This window comes from Anomalospiza imberbis, chromosome 7 (assembly GCF_031753505.1).
Source record: "Anomalospiza imberbis isolate Cuckoo-Finch-1a 21T00152 chromosome 7, ASM3175350v1, whole genome shotgun sequence".
NCBI classification, from domain to species: domain Eukaryota; kingdom Metazoa; phylum Chordata; class Aves; order Passeriformes; family Viduidae; genus Anomalospiza; species Anomalospiza imberbis.
This window is the reverse complement of record NC_089687.1, coordinates 36,426,458-36,443,876: the sequence shown is the minus strand read 5'-3', so window position 1 is coordinate 36,443,876 and position 17,419 is coordinate 36,426,458. Positions and strand designations below refer to the sequence as shown.

Genomic DNA, 17,419 nt, shown 5'->3' with positions numbered 1-17,419 from the left:
AAGATGAACTCTTTGTTCTCAGAGATGGCCGCCGTTCGCATGATGCGGGGGCAGCAGGCAGAGCTGCACGCCCTCAGTCAGGGTGAGTGAGGGCAGCGGGCTGTCAGCGGGGGCTGGCGGGGGGAGAGCTGCATTGCTTGGGCAGGGAGTGGGAATTTCTGCCCCAGCTCTGGCGGCTTTCACTCCCTGTGTGGAGGAGAGGTGGCGTGGGCAGAGCACACAGGGATTTCAGGGACATGGGTGGAATTTGTGGCCAGCAGCTTGCTGCTGATCCTGTTGCCAACACCTCTCTCTTGGCCTTGGCAATTTTTGGGGGAGGTGGCCGTGGCAGAACGGTCTCCTCAGGTCACTGCAGATCCAGGCTCTGACCATGGCTCTCTTGCTCTCTGTTCCAGGCCTTCCATCCCCAAAGAAAGTTACCACCCCATCCTGCTCTGACATTGACATTCAAGCCCAAATAGGCCTAGAAGCTGAAGAGATAGGCTTGTTTTCTGGATCCGGTGAAGCAGTGTCCCAAGAGCAGCACCAGGAGACACTGAAGAGGACACCACCTCCCACTGCCACTGGGGCTCCAGGCACAGCTGATGATTGATACAGCTGAGCCTGTGGGAAGCTCGCATGGCTTCAGCCCTCTCCCTGCCTGTAGATAGCTCCCTCCCTCCAGCCCTCACACACTGTCCATCCACTTTTCCCCCTCCGTTCTCCCTCCATTTTGACAGCTCCATCTCACCAGCCCTCAGATCATGCCCATTCCTGTCTTTTCCTTCCACTCTTCCTTTGGACAGCTCCATAAGCCAAGCCCTCAGACCCTGCCCATTCCCTGTTTTTCCCTCCCAGCTCATCCCTTTGTTTCATTTTCCCTTAATAAACAGTTTGGCTTCTTCACTTTGCCTCCATCTCTGTGGAGCTGAAGCGACGCAAATCCCGAGCCCCGGGACACACAGGCCCCTGCTGCCGTTCTCTTCCACGCCGTGTTTTGTGCCCACACGCAGAGGAACGAGGGCGGATCAGGCTGGAAAGGTGCCTGTGCTGAAGGTGCAGTTCCACAACACTGTGCAGCTGCAGATCTTGCTGAGCACACTGAGGGCCAGCAGTGGGACAAGGAGCCTGTGTGTCAGGGACCGAAGTCGGGTCTAAGGCCCTGCCATAGTTGGTCTGCTGTTGTGCACATCAAAAAGATAACGAAGGACAGACAGTGAAGGAAACCTTACTGTGTAATTGATGGGAATTTGATCCTTAAAAGAAACGATGGATTGGTCAGTGGATGGGGAAGTTAACCTGTGAAAGAGGAAAAATACACAATGGAGCTGTGCTTGGCATGGAGGCGGTATCACAAGCCCTTGCAGCTCATCTCACGCACTGGCCAAGTGTGAGATGACGACACAACTGGGAAATCTCCACTCCAGAGGAGGAGATATCAGGCCTGGTTCTGGGGTGGAGGGAAGAAAAGGCCAAAATGCGCGTCCGTTTGATGCAGGGCATGCCCTGAATGTGGGTGGCCTGCCTGCCCCTCCCACTGAAGCCCCATGCTGAGATACCCTGAGAGGAGCCCAGTGCTCCTTGCTCCTCTCCGCTGACACGGGAGCGTCTGTCTGCTTTCGGGATGGCCCTGGCTGCGTGAGGGGTGCTACGTGGACACGAGACAGCCGGTCCTGTCCCGCTGGGTCCCGGCAGTGCCTCGCAGCAGTCCTGCATCCACGTCAGGATGCTGGCCAAGAGAGGCCCTGGCAGCTGAGGCAGCTGATTTTAAGCTTTTGCAGATACACACAGGGGATGGCCAACAGTGTTCCCTCAGGGTACAGCAGTCCTGAGGGGCCTCCCCAGAGCTGCCTGATGCTGCCCACTCCTTGTGGCACCAGTTGCTTTCCTGTGGAATGTTCCACCTGCCCCAAGAGTACAGAAGGAGCTGGAGAAAGAGCTTGCCAGGCTGCTCTCGATCCTTTACCAGCAGCCCCGGCTGAGTGGAGAAGTCCGAGCTGAGCGCAGATGTGCCAATGGAACAGCCGTGCACAGGAAGGCTCGGTGGGAAGGATGAGCCAGGATCCATAGGCCTGGCAGCCTGAGCTTGCTGCCAGGGAAGGCCTTGGAGCAGATCCTCCCGAGTGCCATCCCACGGCACGTGCAGGGAACCAGGGGGTCTGCTGGAGGGTGGGAACGCTCTGCGGAGGGACGGGGACAGCTGGGGGTCCTGGCGGGCTGTTGAGGGCTTCTCTGCGGGTGTTTGCGGGGGGTTGGTGCTGGGGGACGTGTTGGGGAAGGAGCTGTCTGGAAGGTGAGAGGTCTAGGCTGGAATTGGAGTCCGTTTGAAGGCAGCGTCTGTGGTTTGGCACAGCTTTGCTTGTGGAGGCCTGTTGCATCCCAGGTTTAGGTTCACATGGGTTTTTCCTTTGTTAGTTTTCCAGTTCTCTGTACCCTCGTGCATCCCCCGGGTTTTTCCCTACTCCTGTGGTTTCCGTGCCCGTCTCCCCGTTCTCGCGGTCCCACTCACCCCAAAGCCCCGTGTCCGCCCCTGCCGTGTTCCCATTGGTCGCTGTAGTACACGTCATCACCGCGATGTCTGTACCCATTGGGCAGGAGGGCTCCCCGTCCGCCCTGTCCCTTCCCTATTTGATCCCACTCCTCGGCATGCTCGAGGCCATTTGCGTCCGTGCGAAGCTGGGAGCGACTGTAGCCTTTCCATCGCAGCTCTCGCAGCCAATAAAGCATCCAGCCGCCACGCGGACGGATTTGGACGAATTCCCTGCCTCTTTGTTTCTTCCCTCGCGCCGACGGCAAAGCGCAGCCATCAGCCCACGCCGGAGTGCGACAGCAAAAGCGCCCGGAAACTGCGGCGAGCCCCGGCCCTGACGAAAAGCTGAGAAGCCCAAGCCGGGCATTCGGGAGCTGATCGGGGCAGACAAAGTAAAGAGCAGCCGCGAGTGACGCCCAACGTCCGGGCCACGGGCAGCGCAAGGCTGCGGAGCAGGCAGAGAGTCACCACAGAGCACCCGGGAGCCGCGCAGAGAGAGCGCCGCCGCCGCGAAGCCGCGCCGCCGACCAGCAAGCGCCGCTGCCGAGACGAGTGAGCGCGATCCGCGCAGAAAACCGCCGCCGCCACCGCAGGGTCGCGGTCCACGACGGAAAAGTGCTCTGTGCCGGACTGAAAACGGGAGCAAGTGCCCCCCCGAAGTAAGTCAGTGACGTCTCCGCCACCCACAGGAAAACACGCTGTGTTTTCCCGCGTGGGACTGGAAGCGCAACCATTCACGGCTACGGACAGCCGAAGAACGGACGCTTCCCGGGAAAGAAGACCCTGGTAGCAGCTTTTATTTGCGAAGATTCCGGTTTGGTGAGTGATTAGCCGCGGGGTGTACCCGGCTGATACTTCACGTGGGTGGGCTCTGCCGCGTTTCCGGGGGTACGGATCACGCAGCGCGCAGCGTGTGCGGCGGGCCGCCGGGGTCTTTTGCGTTTTTTGATTTTTTCTTTCGCCTTTTCTGCACCAGGGGTGAGGCTTTGGGTAGAAATAGCATGGGGACCACGCTATCTGCCCAACAAAGGGAATTCTATACCCAAATTAAGGGGATTTTATCGGTAAAACATCCCTACCCCAAAAATTCAGTCAAGCAGTTTGTACGATGGCTCTGCTTTTCCTTTCCACGTGTAACCGCGGAGGATGCTCACAGAACAGAGTTCTGGGAGCAAGTAGGAGCCAGGTTAGTAGAGGGAATGGACAAGGAACCCTCTGTGAAAGATTGTTTCCCAAAGCTCCATTTGCTGATCTCGGAGGTTGTAAAAGCAGGGTCCGCGCGAGAAGCGGCCGAGGAAAGGAAAGAGCCATCGGGCAGAACTGTTGTTTCCCTTGAATCCATTTCCCCATCCTCTCCTACCCCTTTTTCCCCTAAACCGGGTAGGCAGAGGGGAGTACTCCGCCGCTCTGAGGCGCAGGGCAGCTCCACAGACGTGGACCGTGCTCCTGGCTCCCCCGAGCCGTCCCGGCACCCCTGCCTTGGTGGAATTAGCTACTCTGCTGAGGAACTAACCCCAAACCCCTTTTCCAATCCCTTTTTCCCAGTTAGAAATCCTAGTTCTGGCGCTACCCCGCGCTGCTCTGCTCCTCTGAATCCCTTTCTTTGTTCCCCTGAGGAAGCTGCAGCCACGTGGCTAGGGCCTCTGTCTTCCCAAGATGGAGGGCGGCCACGTGGAGAGGTTTCTTCTTCCCATAATCCCTTTGTCCCCTTTGTTCCCTGTATCCCCACCTTTGACCCCACCCCTTCCTGTTTCCCTGTGGGTGTGGGCACCGCCCACTCCAGGCATCGGGTTGCCACCCCTCCCCCTGTTCCCCCTCGCGTGGGCGTTCCCTTCTTCCATGTCCTGCCTGCCGCAACATCAGCCCCACCCTCCCCCAACAGGGAGGGCTCTGTCACCTCCGCCCCGCTGTCCCAGGGAGAAGATTCTCCCTGCCCTGTCCCACGTACCGCGCCCCCACGTCCTCCCGCTCCTCGGATACCCAGGGGGGGAGGGGGGAGTAGGGGAGAGGGGAGGGGACGGGGCCCAATCTATGAAGTCGAGCAGTCGCTCCGCACTCCAGCCTCCTACGCCAGGGGAGGGGAAAACCCTACATGGACACCCCTTCCCTATGAATCCATAAAAGAGGTCTGCAAAACATCACGCGATTTTGGACAAAAAAGCCCCTTTTTTAAAGGCATTTTAAAAGCGACTTTAACGTCTAGAACCGTAGTGCCAGCAGACCTTAAGTGTCTGTTTAGCTGCCTGCTTCTCCCATCAGAATACAGCCTGTGGGAGAGGAGGTGGAAGAAACTGGCAGCAGACCTGCTTCCCGAAATCCTAGAAGGGCCTTACAGCCTGGATTTCGCGGAAGAACCGATCACTTTGGACCATCTTGTGGGTGAAGGAGAATGGAGTGAAGGGCAACTTCAAGCTCGGGGAATTCCAACGGCCGTGCTGGACATGTCCAGGGGTGCAGCAGAGCGTGCGTTCCTGGGCATGCCCACCAAGGACCCGATGGTTCCCTATACAGCGATTAAACAAGGTGTCGCAGAGCCTTTTGTAGATTTCGTAGACCGGGTCCGGGCGGCAGTCGAGAGACGGGTGGAGAGACCTGAACACCGAGACGGACTAGTCCTAGAAGTGGTGCACATGAACGCCAACACCATGTGCAAAAGAATCATCCTGTCGCTGCCGGCCTCACCAGCGCCGAGCCTCGACCAGATCATCGAGGAGTGCACCCTGAAATCACACCTGATAGAGGAGGAAGCCCCAAAGAGACCTAAAGACAAGCTGGTCGCATCTGCTGTTGCTCCTCCAAGGAACTCAGCTCCGAAACGACTTCCATCCACACGCCGGTGCTTCCACTGCCATCAGGAGGGACATTTTCAGGATCGCTGCCCACTTCTAAGGACTATACCACCCAGGGCTGCGGGAGGAGGGAGGAGGGATGGGAGCCCCACAATCCCAAAAAACTAGGAAAGGAACGCGCACTTGCCTCGCGTGCTGACAAAAATGAGGCAAGTCGTAGTGCCGTGAGAGGAGCTGCGATACACCATCTAGTCCCATCTGTAAGCGGCTGCCTCTCAACTACTGACATCGGGGAGCCTTATCGGCTCCGACTCACCAATTCTGTCCACTTTCGTTCCCAGGACTGGCATTTCTTCATAGCAGATTCAGAGCTTCTATCACACATCTGCCGCTGTGAAACCAGGAGGAAGGAGGACCTTCTGAACTGCAGGTACCTCGTGGTCGGAGACACAAAAAGCACCCCACTGGAGATAGAGGTTCCTCCGGTAATTTCCACCCTTAATCCGAGGATCTTCTATCTCGTGGCACGCTGTGTCCATCCCCCCCTCTTCCTGCCTAAGGGCCAGGTTATTGCACAGGCAATTCCTATTCCTCGTGCTCTGTGTAATGACCTGGAACTCTCAGTCTTTTATGCTGGGAAGTTGGGAGAGGAAAAACCCCTCGTATGGTGTAAACTCAAGTGCGAGGGGCATTCTGCATACCTTCAGGGGATGTTGGACACAGGGGCAGATGTGACGGTCATCCCACCACATAAGTGGCCGTCACACTGGGAGCTGCAAAATGTGGCCACGCCAGTCTTAGGACTAGGCGGGCCCCAGCCAGCAAAGCAATCAAAAAATATTATCCAAATTAAGGGTCCGAATGGACTGCTAGCCTCAGTACGTCCGTTCGTGATCGATTGTAAATTTACACTATGGGGGAGAGACGCCATGTCCCAGTGGGGAGCCAAATTGGAATTTCCGGCCCCCCAACATTTTTAGGTGTGGCCACTGAGGAGCGCCCCACACAGAAATTAACATGGCTCACAGATAAGCCTGTCTGGGTGGAGCAGTGGCCGCTGAGTAAACAAAAACTACAGGCGCTCACAAAACTAGTGGAGGAGGAATTGGCAAAGGGACATATAGTCGAAACTAACAGCCCCTGGAACTCTCCGGTGTTTGTAATTAAAAAAGCCAGGGAAGGACAGGTGGCGACTCCTCCATGACCTAAGGAAAATTAATGAAGCCATAGAAAACCTGGGCTCTCTCCAACCGGGTATGCCATCTCCATCTATGCTACCCCAAAATTATAATTTAGCTGTAATTGACATTAAAGATTGCTTCTTTCAAATCCCGCTCCATCCGGATGATGCTCCCCGTTTTGCCTTCTCTGTACCCTCCATCACCAGGGAAGCCCCTATGAAGCGCTACCACTGGACAGTACTACCTCAGGGGCTAAAATGTTCCCCCACTATATGCCAGTGGTATGTCGCCAGGGTTCTGTCCCCAATGCGTGCCAAGTGGACATCCTGTATTTTCTATCATTACATGGATGACGTGCTGATTTGTGCCCCTGACAGCGAGGTCCTACAAGCAGCTCTGGAGGACACTGTTAGGGCCTTGTCGGTGGCCGGATTCGAACTACAAAAAGAGAAGGTACAGTTGCTGCCACCCTGGAAGTACCTGGGCCTAGAAATTAATAACCGAACGATTAGGCCTCAACAAATTCAGATAAGTAACAACCCCAAGACGCTGAATGACATCCAGCGCTTGTGCGGATCGCTAAATTGGATCAGGCCATGGCTGGGACTCACCACGAGAGAACTAGCCCCTCTTTTTGACTTGTTAGCAGAAAGGGAGGGGGATGAGGGTTTAAGTTCCCCAAGAGTCCTGACCCGGGAGGCCAGAGCCGCACTCGAGAAGGTCCAAACCACCATCGCAAGTAGGCAAGCCCATCGCTGTCAACCAGGGCTGCCTTTCCGCTTCATCATCTTAGGTGAGTTACCCCATTTATACGGGATAATATTCCAGTGGGACAAGGGCCAACAGGACCCCCTCTTGATAATTGAGTGGGTGTTCCTTGGCCACAGACAGTCCAAAAGTATCACCAGGCCACAAGAGCTGATGGCGCAGCTCATAATACGGGCCAGGGCTCGTCTGCAAGTACTAGCGGGTTGTGACTTCACATGTATCCACCTCCCCATCAAAACATCCACGGGGAAAATGACCAAGGAGACCTTTGAACACCTTCTCAGACAAAATGAAAATTTGCAGTTTGCTCTAGACAGCTTCTCAGGCCAAATTCAAATTGGGCATCCTGGCCATCATCTGTTCAATACAGAATTCAAATTGTTGCCGAGAGAATTGCAAAGCAAAAAGCCACTCAAAGCACTGACAGTGTTCACAGATGGGTCAGGGAAGTCCCACAAGTCAGTAGTGACTTGGAAAGACCCAGTGACTCAGTTGTGGGAATCAGACGTTAAGGTAGTGGAAGGTTCCCCACAAGTAGCTGAGTTGGATGCTGTCGTGAGGGCTTTTAAAAATTTCGATCAACCTTTCAATCTAGTCACAGATTCGGCATATGTGGCAGGAGCAGTGTCTAGAGCTGAACATGCAATTGTAAAAGAGGTCCCAAATCAAGTCATCTTCAGGTTGCTCACAGAATTAGTACACCTGGTTTCTAACCGTGAGCATCCCTTTTATGTGGTACATGTGAGGTCACACATGGATCTCCCAGGCTTTATTGCCGAAGGGAACCGCAGAGCAGACGCCTTGGCAGCCCCAGTACAGCTGGGAGGCCGGCCAAACATAGTCGAGCAGGCCAGGCTCAGCCATCAGCAGTTCCATCAAAATGCCCCAGGTCTGGTACGCCAGTTCCATCTGCGGCGTGACCAAGCCAGGGAAATTGTGGCCTCATGCCCCAACTGTCAGGAGGCAGCTCTACCAACACTGGGAGCAGGTGTGAATCCCAGAGGTCTCCGCAGTTGTGAGGTATGGCAGATGGACGTCACCAAAGTCCCCGAATTTGGGAAACTCAAGAATGTCCATGTAACCGTGGACACCTTCTCGGGAGCAGTTTTTGCCTCAGCCCACATAGGAGAAAGAGCCACAGACGTAAAAAACCACCTCATACACGCCTTTGCTACTTTAGGGGTCCCAGCCACAATAAAAACTGATAATGGTCCAGCATACACTTCCAGGGTGCTCAGTAACTTCCTGCAGGAATGGGGGGTCCAGCATAATACTGGGATTCCTCACTCCCCCACCGGCCAGGCCATAATAGAGAGGACTCACCAGACACTGAAACAAGTCCTCCGGAAACAGCGGGGAGATGTGCGAGTGCTGTCACCGCACGAGAGACTCTGCAAGGCCTTGTTTACTATCAATTTCCTAAAATGCTCTTTTGACAGGCAAGAACCGCCAGCCCTGAGACATTTCAAACAACATCAGGAGCTCCAGCCAGAGGAGAGGCCTCCAGTATTAGTGAGGGATCCAGACTCTAAAGAAATCCAGGGTCCATTCCCACTCTTGACTTGGGGACGGGGATATGCCTGCGTATCCACGCCCTCAGGAGTCAAGTGGATCCCCAGGAGGCATGTCAAACCGTACACACCAGGACAGTCAGTGAGTCGGAGCGATACAGTGCCAGTAGATGCAACCAATGATCCCACCAACCAAGGGGTTGCATCCAATCGCAGGCGCCGCAGAAAAGGGAGAGACTCAACATCTCCCTAAAAAGCACTTTTCCCACATCTACCTCAGACCGTGTATGTCTCCAGGTCGTGTTTATAATAAAGTTGTTGTCCCAGTTCCCCTATCCCCAAACACCCAGGGAAAAAGCAGCTCCAGTACCATCCCCCCGCCCTTTCCATCTATAAAGCACTCACAGCAGCAGAAGAAGCTAAGAGAAGAGGCCACTGCGAAAGAATCCCAACAGAAACAACTGTCTTTTTTATATTATTTAAAGCGGGGAATTGTTGCATCCCAGGTTTAGGTTCACATGGGTTTTTCCTTTGTTAGTTTTCCAGTTCTCTGTACCCTCGTGCATCCCCCGGGTTTTTCCCTACTCCTGTGGTTTCCGTGCCCGTCTCCCCGTTCTCGCGGTCCCACTCACCCCAAAGTCTCGTGTCCGCCCCTGCCGTGTTCCCATTGGTCGCTGTAGTACACGTCATCACCGCGATGTCTGTACCCATTGGGCGGGAGGGCTCCCCGTCCGCCCTGTCCCTTCCCTATTTGATCCCACTCCTCGGCATGCTCGAGGCCATTTGCATCCGTGCGAAGCTGGGAGCGGCTGTAGCCTTTCCATCGCAGATCTCGCAGCCAATAAAGCATCCAGCCGCCACGCGGACGGATTTGGACGAATTCCCTGCCTCTTTGTTTCTTCCCTCGCGCCGACGGCAAAGCGCAGCCATCAGCCCACGCCGGAGCGCGACAGCAAAAGCGCCCGGAAACTGCGGCGAGCCCCGGCCCCGACGAAAAGCTGAGAAGCCCAAGCCGGGCATTCGGGAGCTGATTGGGGCAGACAAAGTAAAGAGCAGCCGTGGAGGCCAGAAGGAATATCTGTGACTTTATCTCTTTGTGGCCCTGATTCTCCTGCAGGGAACAAGATGGGAGAGCTGTACTTTCTTGGCCACTTAGATATCTCTACTGGGGGAGGATGAGCCCTTTTTCCATCTACTCATTTGTTTGGACTACTTTTGTAAGACTGAGTGGACTTTCATTCCTTGAGAGCTTTTATTCCTTAAGAGAATTACGCTGTTATCACCCCTTCATTGAAAACCATTTGCACACCAAAGAATGGCCTTTTTGCCTCGGTATAGTGCTATGTTTCAAAAGTGACGTTCAGTGGAGTACGTTATTGCAAATGAGTAGCTGCTTTTAGATGGAAGCAAGCATCCAAACCATTCACCTTCTCAGGCCATCCCAATTAATTTGGGAAGTTTGCAAATTTTGGAACTTTATGAGTTCAGCAATAGGAAGTGAAGCTTCCCTGAAGTCAGGATTCCTTAGTGCCAGATTCTTCTGTGTTTTCACTGCAACCATGTTTTTGTGCTGCAGGAAATGACTTCAATGAGAAAATAATTCCAGCACGGAGTAAGAGCTTCTGACAGAGACCAAGTGTTGCCACCAGTTGCTCCAGGTGCTCCTGCCAACAGCCCCTGCAGGGAGGAGCACAGCCCCCAAAGCACGTGGGCTTTGGCTCCCTCTGGCACAGAAGCCCCCCGGGGGCACAGGTCTCTGGGGCAGGAGACGGGCACCAGAGCTGCCAGGGCTCGGGGGGTGGCAGGTCTGCTTGGGCGGGGACTCTGCCACACCTGCTGGTGTCAGCGCTCCCCAGGCCCCAGGGCTCAGAGCAGCGTTCGTGCCCTGGCCCACACGTTCCTTGTCCCTGTCACACCCACGGGTTTAGGATGGCCACCAGCCGGGACGTGTCCCAAGGAGGCCGGGGCAGCTTCCGTGGAAGGCCCCGTGCCCTTCCCAGCGCGGCTGCGTCGGCAGCCCTGGGGGCTCCTTCTGCTGCCCTGAGCCTGCAGAGCAGGGCAGGGTTTGCTGATGGTCTGAGCTGTTCCTAAAGATCCTGTTGGGCTGTCTGAGACGTTGGGGCCAGGGATTCCTTCCAACCTGGGCCATTTTGGGTGGGCTAGGGGCGGCCCCAGGGCAGGTGACAGTGTTTCCAAGGGCCCATTGTGACACGCTGCAGCATGGTCACTGTGGAATTGGAAGGGAACTGGCTGTCCAAGGGTCCTTTGTGACACGTGGTGACATAGGAGCTGGCAGTGACAAGAGCACGCCACAGTGCTCAGAGCAGGCGACGGGACAGGACGGGACAGAGCGGCGCCGTGAGGAGCCCCCGCACAGCGCGCTCGTTCGTGTCCGACCCGGAGCTTTTCCGAGGCGTTATTCCTACAGGTGACCTCGTGGCAGGACTACGGGACTTGGCAGCCCGTGGCCTTCCCGAGGCTTTTCTTTTGCAGGTGCTCGCGAGGCCAGACTGAGGAAATTGGTGACCACAATCCTTACGAGGAGTCTCCTGTCATTGTGGCAGGAGCCCTCAAGACCGGAGTGCAGGACTTGCTGTCCTGCAGCCTTCCTGAGGTTTCTCTGTCTCAGGTGCCTTCAAGGCACAACTACACGACTTGTGGACTCAGAACTTCACCTTGCCATCTACCTCCAAGGTGCCCTCAAGGTCAGACTCGGGCATGGCAGACAGATTTCTCAATGTGTTCAAAGTGTTCAGAGGGAAAAAAAAGGAAGTCTCTGGAGCTGCCCCAGCACAACAGCATGAAGAACTGGAGCAGTTCCAGCCACTGCAGGATGGTGAGTGGCAGAGCTGGGCCACAGGGCTGATGCCTGTGGCCCGCTTGACCCCGTCCCATCCCATCCCATCCCATCCCATCCCATCCCATCCCATCCCATCCCATCCCCTGGGGACATGCCCATGGACAGGATGGAAGAGGGGCCGGGCAGACACCCCGCAGTGGCCGTGCTCCATCCCCTGGGGCATCCCGGGGCTGTCCCTGCCTGGGGAGCGCAGGGCTGGGCTGTGCTCTCCAGCCTCTCCCGCAGCCTCTCAGCTCTGGCTGTGCTCGCTCTTTGCCAGGTGCAGCCCTGGACCAGACACAAGAGCAGGAACCCACCCGTGGCCGCTTCCGCAAAGCCCTGAAGGTACCAGCAGCCATCCCCAGCTGGGCTGGGCCTGCTGTCCCCGCTCAGCCGAGCACCACGCTTGGAGCACTCCATGGAACATCCCTGGCTTCCCTGTCCTTTGTTCTCCTGCAGATGTTCCGCAAGTCCCTGCGCATTCGACGTAGAAGGACTGGCAGCACAGCAGCTGAGGGCCCGGCCGAGCCCGACTCGGGGCTGACCGAGCTCCAGGCAGAGCCTGATGTCAGCCCAGGTTCGGCTGAGCGCTCAGAAGACTCTGACGCCTCAGCGACTGAAACCTGGGCAAAGGCTCTTCACTCGTCAAAGACTGAGGATGTGGCCATCACCAACAGGGACAATGAAGAGACTCAGGGCATCACAAATACTGACACCACGCCTGCTCCCACTATGATTCATGCTCCCATTATGGATTTTCTTGAGGAGAGTGCTGTTCCTTTTCAGCAGCAGGTAAGCGGCCTTGGGCCTGGCCAGAAGGCCTCCCAGGACTCTGTGCTCCCTCAAGCCTTGGCCACTTGGCCCCCTCAGCCGTTGAGGCCAACGCAGCGTGGTGGGAAGGGAAGCACTTCCTGGGGGAAGCTGGGGAAATTTGCTTGCTTGGACAGCGCTCCAAGTCTCTCCCATGCCTCCTCCAGGTGACAGGCATTATAAGGAACATTCACCAGAGGCTGGTGTCCCATGTCTCTGTGGATGTCAGGATGCAAATTAACATTCTGAGGCTGGCTGAAGAACACCCTGCTGACGTGGTGCTGACCCTCCTGCGCTGTGCCCCAACGTGTGACAGGTACAGGGCCCACGAGCCTTGAGAGCTCAGGGCTCAGCAGCCTTTAGGGCCCGTGGCCCTGCACAGCCTGTCCCGTGGGGTCTGCCAGACAGGCAGAGAGGCCCAGGACCCTCGGGCCCCTCTGTTTCCTGAGCCTGCTGCCACTGCTCCCTCCCAGCCCCTCAGGGCTCCAGGGCTCTGTCACCTGGGCCCCCACAGCTGCACAGGGCATGGTGCTGTGACCGACATGCCCCTGACACAGAGCTCTGATCCCACAGAGCTGCTGCAATGATGTGGAGAACCATAGGATCATCGGGACCAGCAGTGGAGAAAGTGCTGCCAACACTGCTCTGTGTGATGGAGGACTGGCCTCTGACCAGAATGTGCACCTCTGACGGGGACAACGAGGATGTTTTTGCCCTGGCTGTGAGTTTCTGGGCCTTTGCTCACCCCCAGGTCGCCTCTCAAGCAGCTCTCCATCCTCTCCACGCCTCAGGCGCTGGGCTGAAACCTGGGCTAGGGGCAGGCTCAGGGGGCACCAGGCCCGCTGCTCCCCTGCGTCTGCCCTTGGGTCCTGCCCCATGGACACCTCGGCACTGAGCCCTGCCTGGGGCTGCTTCTCTTGCAGGCAACTCTGGTGATCTGGGTGATTGTCCAGGTGCCTGCGTGCCACAAGGCGATGATCCTTTATTCCTCCCGCCTGTTTGTGGCTCTGCTCTTCCATGTTGTCATCACCACACAGCTGATGCCACCAGAGGAAGTTGATAACTTCTGGAGAGCATGCCAGGAGGAACACCGCCTTCCCAGCAAGCCCAACAGGTCCCAGTCCTCCTGTCCTTCCCGTGCCCTTGTGGCCAGCACCAGTGCTCCCAGTGTGACCTGGGCTTTGTTCTGCACACAGGTTTGCAGTGCAGGCCATGAAGGCTCTCCTCTGCCGACTGCGGTGTGACCATGTGGTGATGGCTATGGAGTGCAAGCGTGGCTGGGACACGATGCTGTGTGCTGACACCCAGCACTACGCTGTGGGTCTGCTGGCCAGGTGAGACCCCCTTCTCCCCACTGCCCCCGGCATTTGTGCCCTGTGCCCGGGTGCCCCTCACAGTCCCTGTGCTCATGGGCCAGAGGGCTTTGTCACGAAGGGACGGCCAAGAAGAATGGAAAAGGCTGGGAGAGGGGGGTGCCCAGAAGTAGCTGCCTTTAAAAGCACCTCCACCCCCTCCAGGGATGCTGGGGAAGGGCTAGACCTCTGTGAGTCAGTCCTGGGAGATGTTTGGCCCCCCCACCTCAGGGCCTTGGTGCCTTTTTTCCCCCCTGCCAGGGAGATGCGCAATGTCTTGGTCCCCTTCTGTTGCCACATTGCATTCCGCCTGCTCCAGCCACTGAGCAGGGAGGAGCCACGCTGGGATCTGCCCTTCCTGGCATTCCTTGTGGAGGTGAGCCTGTTGGCCAGCGCTGCCTCGCTGAGCTGCCTCCCAGCTCTCTGCCCTCTCGCAGCCACAGCTGCCAGGACGGTGTCCACGCCCTGTGCTGCTGCCTGGGCCCAGCCCTGTGCGGTTCTGGGCTCCGGCCGGCCGGGTCCCCTGTCACTGCCCCGTGCCTTTCAGGTCCTGCATTGCCTGGACATGTCTAAATGTGGTGACAGCGTACTGGAGATCATGTCAAGGCACCTGCAGAACGAGTGCCGGCAGCGGCGTCGCCTGGCGCTCAGAGGCCTCGTGGTGCTCAGCAAGGATCCCTCGATGGTGAGAAGGGGGCAGCGGCTGAAGCTGCGCTGGGCAAAGCAGCCCCTTGGGCTGGCAGGACTTCAGGGGCTGAGGCAGCTGCTGCCAGCTCTCCTGCCTCACCTGCCCCAGTGCTTTGGGACAGGCCTTTGGCCCGTGGGCCCTGCAGCAGCAGGGTGGGGTGGCAGTGCCAGGGCGGTGTTGGCCGTGCAGCCGTCCACGGCTTCCCAGCCCAGCCTTGTGTTCCACACAGGCCAGAAGGATGTGCGGTCTGTCTCAGCACCTTCTGGAGCTGCTGGGTGATGCAGATGGAGAGGTGGTCAGCACGAGCCTCTGTGTGTTCACGAACGTGCTCCAGCACAAAGACATCCTGGTATCCAGCACCACTGCCCCAAAGCTGGCTGAGGCGCTCCTGCTGCTCTTTGACCGTGTAAGGCTCTGTGTCCCCAGCTGCAGGCACTGGCTGCTGCCCAGAAACTTTGTACCCAGGTGAGCCTGGAGAAAGTGGTCTTAAGGCTTCGCCCTCTTCCTTTCCTCCAGGACAACAGCTATGTGCAGGTGCTCTCCCTTGAGCTCTTCTTCAGGGTGATGGACCTGGTAGTGGATGAGGGGAAAAAGGCCCTTGAGAAGATTCTGAGCCAAAGCCTGCTCCCACTCTTTTTCTACTGCCACGATGAGAACCAGCGCATTGCAAAGGTGAGGCTTGGTGCCATGCTGGTGGATCCCTGGGAGGGAGCTCGGCTGCCTCCTGCCCTGGCGCCTGGCGGGCTGCAGCCTCCTCCAGGTCTTGGCACAGGAACACGGGTCCTGTGCCCCGGGCTGTGGGGCCATCTCTGGCTCTCTGCTGCTCTCCAGGCTTCTCGGGAAACGCTGCTTCGTGTGGCCGAGTTCCTGAGGAGGAGGAAGCTCAAGCAGCTGGTGAAGAAGGAGCAGCTGTCAAAGTTTGCCGAGTGCCTGGTAAGGATGGCCGGGAAGCCCCAGGCTCAGCCGGGAGAAGCCCCCTGAGCGCGGTGCTCGGTGTGTGGGCTCTTCTCCAGGCTCCCGTGGGCCCAGCCCGGTGCCGATGGAGCGGCCCCGCGGCTCCCCGGGCAGCAGCCGGCCCTCTGCCCCCTCCAGAGCCCGGCGCCAGCGGCTGCTGGCCGGGCCTCGGGGCTGTGCGGGCAGGGGAGGCCGGGGCAGGGCGCAGGGAGCGCCGGGCCCAGGGGCCGAGCCCACGCCAACCCTTCCCTCCTGCCGCTCTCTGCAGCTGGAAGAGGACAGGAGCCGAGCGGCCGAGCACCTGCGCCGGGCCCTGCCCTACCTGCAGAGCCCACAGGAGCCCCTGCGAGAGGCGGCCGTCAGGTTCATGGGTGAGCCACGAGCCCGGGCTCCCTCCCCACCCCGCCGCAGCTCGGCCCCAGCCCCGGCTGCTGCCCCGGCAGCGCCATCCGGGCCCGGCGCCGTGGAGCCCCGCCTGGCCTCGGCGCTGCTGCCGCCCTCCGGCAGCCGTGCCCTGGGGCGGCAGCGTGCGGCAAGGGCCCGGGCTGAGCCCTGCCGGGCCACCAGGGCGTGTGGCCACAGGGCTGGCAGCGCCGCTGGCAGGGAGCTGTGCCGCTGGGGCCAAGATGAACTCTTTGTTCTCAGAGATGGCCGCCGTTCGCATGATGAGGGGGCAGCAGGCAGAGCTCCACGCCCTCAGTCAGGGTGAGTGAGGGCAGCGGGCTCTCAGCGGGGTCTGGCCGGGAGGGCTGCAATGCCTGGGCAGGGTGCTGCAATCCCTGTCCCGGCTGCGGCGAGCTTCGCACCGTGCGTGGATGAGGGGTAGTGTGGGCTGGGCACAGAGAGTTTTCAGGGATGCGTGTGGGGAATTCGTGAGCAGCACCTTTTGGCTGGTCCCGTTTGGTCCTCCTCTCTGTTAGGCATGGCGAGAGCTGGGATCGATGGCCTTAGCAGAAGATTCGCCATGTGGCCGTCTGGGCTCTGACTGTGGTAGCTTATGTCTTCTAGTCTTTGAAGCCGTGAGCAAAGATGACAGCCCATCTTTCACTAACCTGGAAATTCAGGCAATTTTTGGACAAAGATCTGCAGAACTAAGGTCATCTGCTGGATTCAGAGAACCAGGGTACCAAGAAGAGTACCAGGAGACAGTGAAGAGAACACCACCACTCAATGTCACTGGAGCTCCAGGCACAGCTGGTGCTGGCTACAGCTGAACCTGTGGGAAGCTCCTATAGCTCCTGCCTTCTCCCTCCCTCTTGACAGCTCCCTCCCTCCAGCCCTCAGACCCTGCCCATCCCCTTTCTTTTTTTGCCCCCATCTCATCCCTTCACTTTCCCTTCCATTAATAAACAGTTTGGTTCCCCCCCTCACCTGTATCTCTGTGGAGACGAAGCGGCGCAAATCCTGAGCCCCGGGACACACAGGCCCCTGCTGCCGTTCTCTTCCACGCCGTGTTTTGTGCACACACGCAGAGGAACAAGGGCGGATCAGGCTGGAAAGGTGCCTGTGCTGAAGGTGCAGTTCCACAACACTGTGCAGCTGCAGATCTTACTGAGCACTTTGGAGCCCCTGGATTTTGGAAGTGCCAAGCTGAGTATGCTCACAACCCAGCTGTGAGGGATTCCATGGCAAGCTTCCATGGAGGGCAATGGAGCTTGGAATGCTGGAAGTTTTCAAGAATAGCTTCCTGAAAGCACAGCAGTGCTCCATCCCTGCACAGGATGACGAAGAGGGCAGAACCAGCAACCATCCGGGCTTAACAGGGAGCTTTGGGTGTGCCTGAGGGCAAATGAAGCAGCAGCGCGGTGCCCGAGACTCGGACGCGCGACCGTGCCAGTGCCTGGAGCGCTGTCAGGCAGTGCCGGGATCCTGGGTGTGGTTCTGGTCCCCACAAGTGAGGAATGGCAGCCCTAGGCTCAGAGCCAGTCAGAAAGCCAACCAAGTGAGCCCACAGGGAGGGCGCCCTTCCAGTTTCTCTGGGCCATGGCCGCAAAACAGCCCCTGCTGCTTCTTCCTCC

General features: G+C 57.9%; 1 protein-coding gene across 1 annotated transcript; it reads left to right on the top strand.

Moving 5' to 3' along the window:
- The first annotated feature begins 3 nt into the window (after nucleotides 1–3).
- On the top strand, nucleotides 4–15,428 carry LOC137477541 (maestro heat-like repeat-containing protein family member 7). Its single transcript, XM_068196765.1, has 13 exons — nucleotides 4–82; nucleotides 11,388–11,594; nucleotides 11,878–11,942; nucleotides 12,057–12,389; nucleotides 12,476–12,723; nucleotides 12,981–13,128; nucleotides 13,331–13,521; nucleotides 13,604–13,741; nucleotides 14,021–14,135; nucleotides 14,307–14,444; nucleotides 14,677–14,912; nucleotides 15,008–15,119; nucleotides 15,279–15,428. The coding sequence occupies exons 1-13, from the start codon at nucleotides 4–6 to the stop codon at nucleotides 15,426–15,428; spliced, it is 2,160 nt and encodes a 719-aa protein (XP_068052866.1).
- The last annotated feature ends 1,991 nt before the right edge of the window (nucleotides 15,429–17,419 follow it).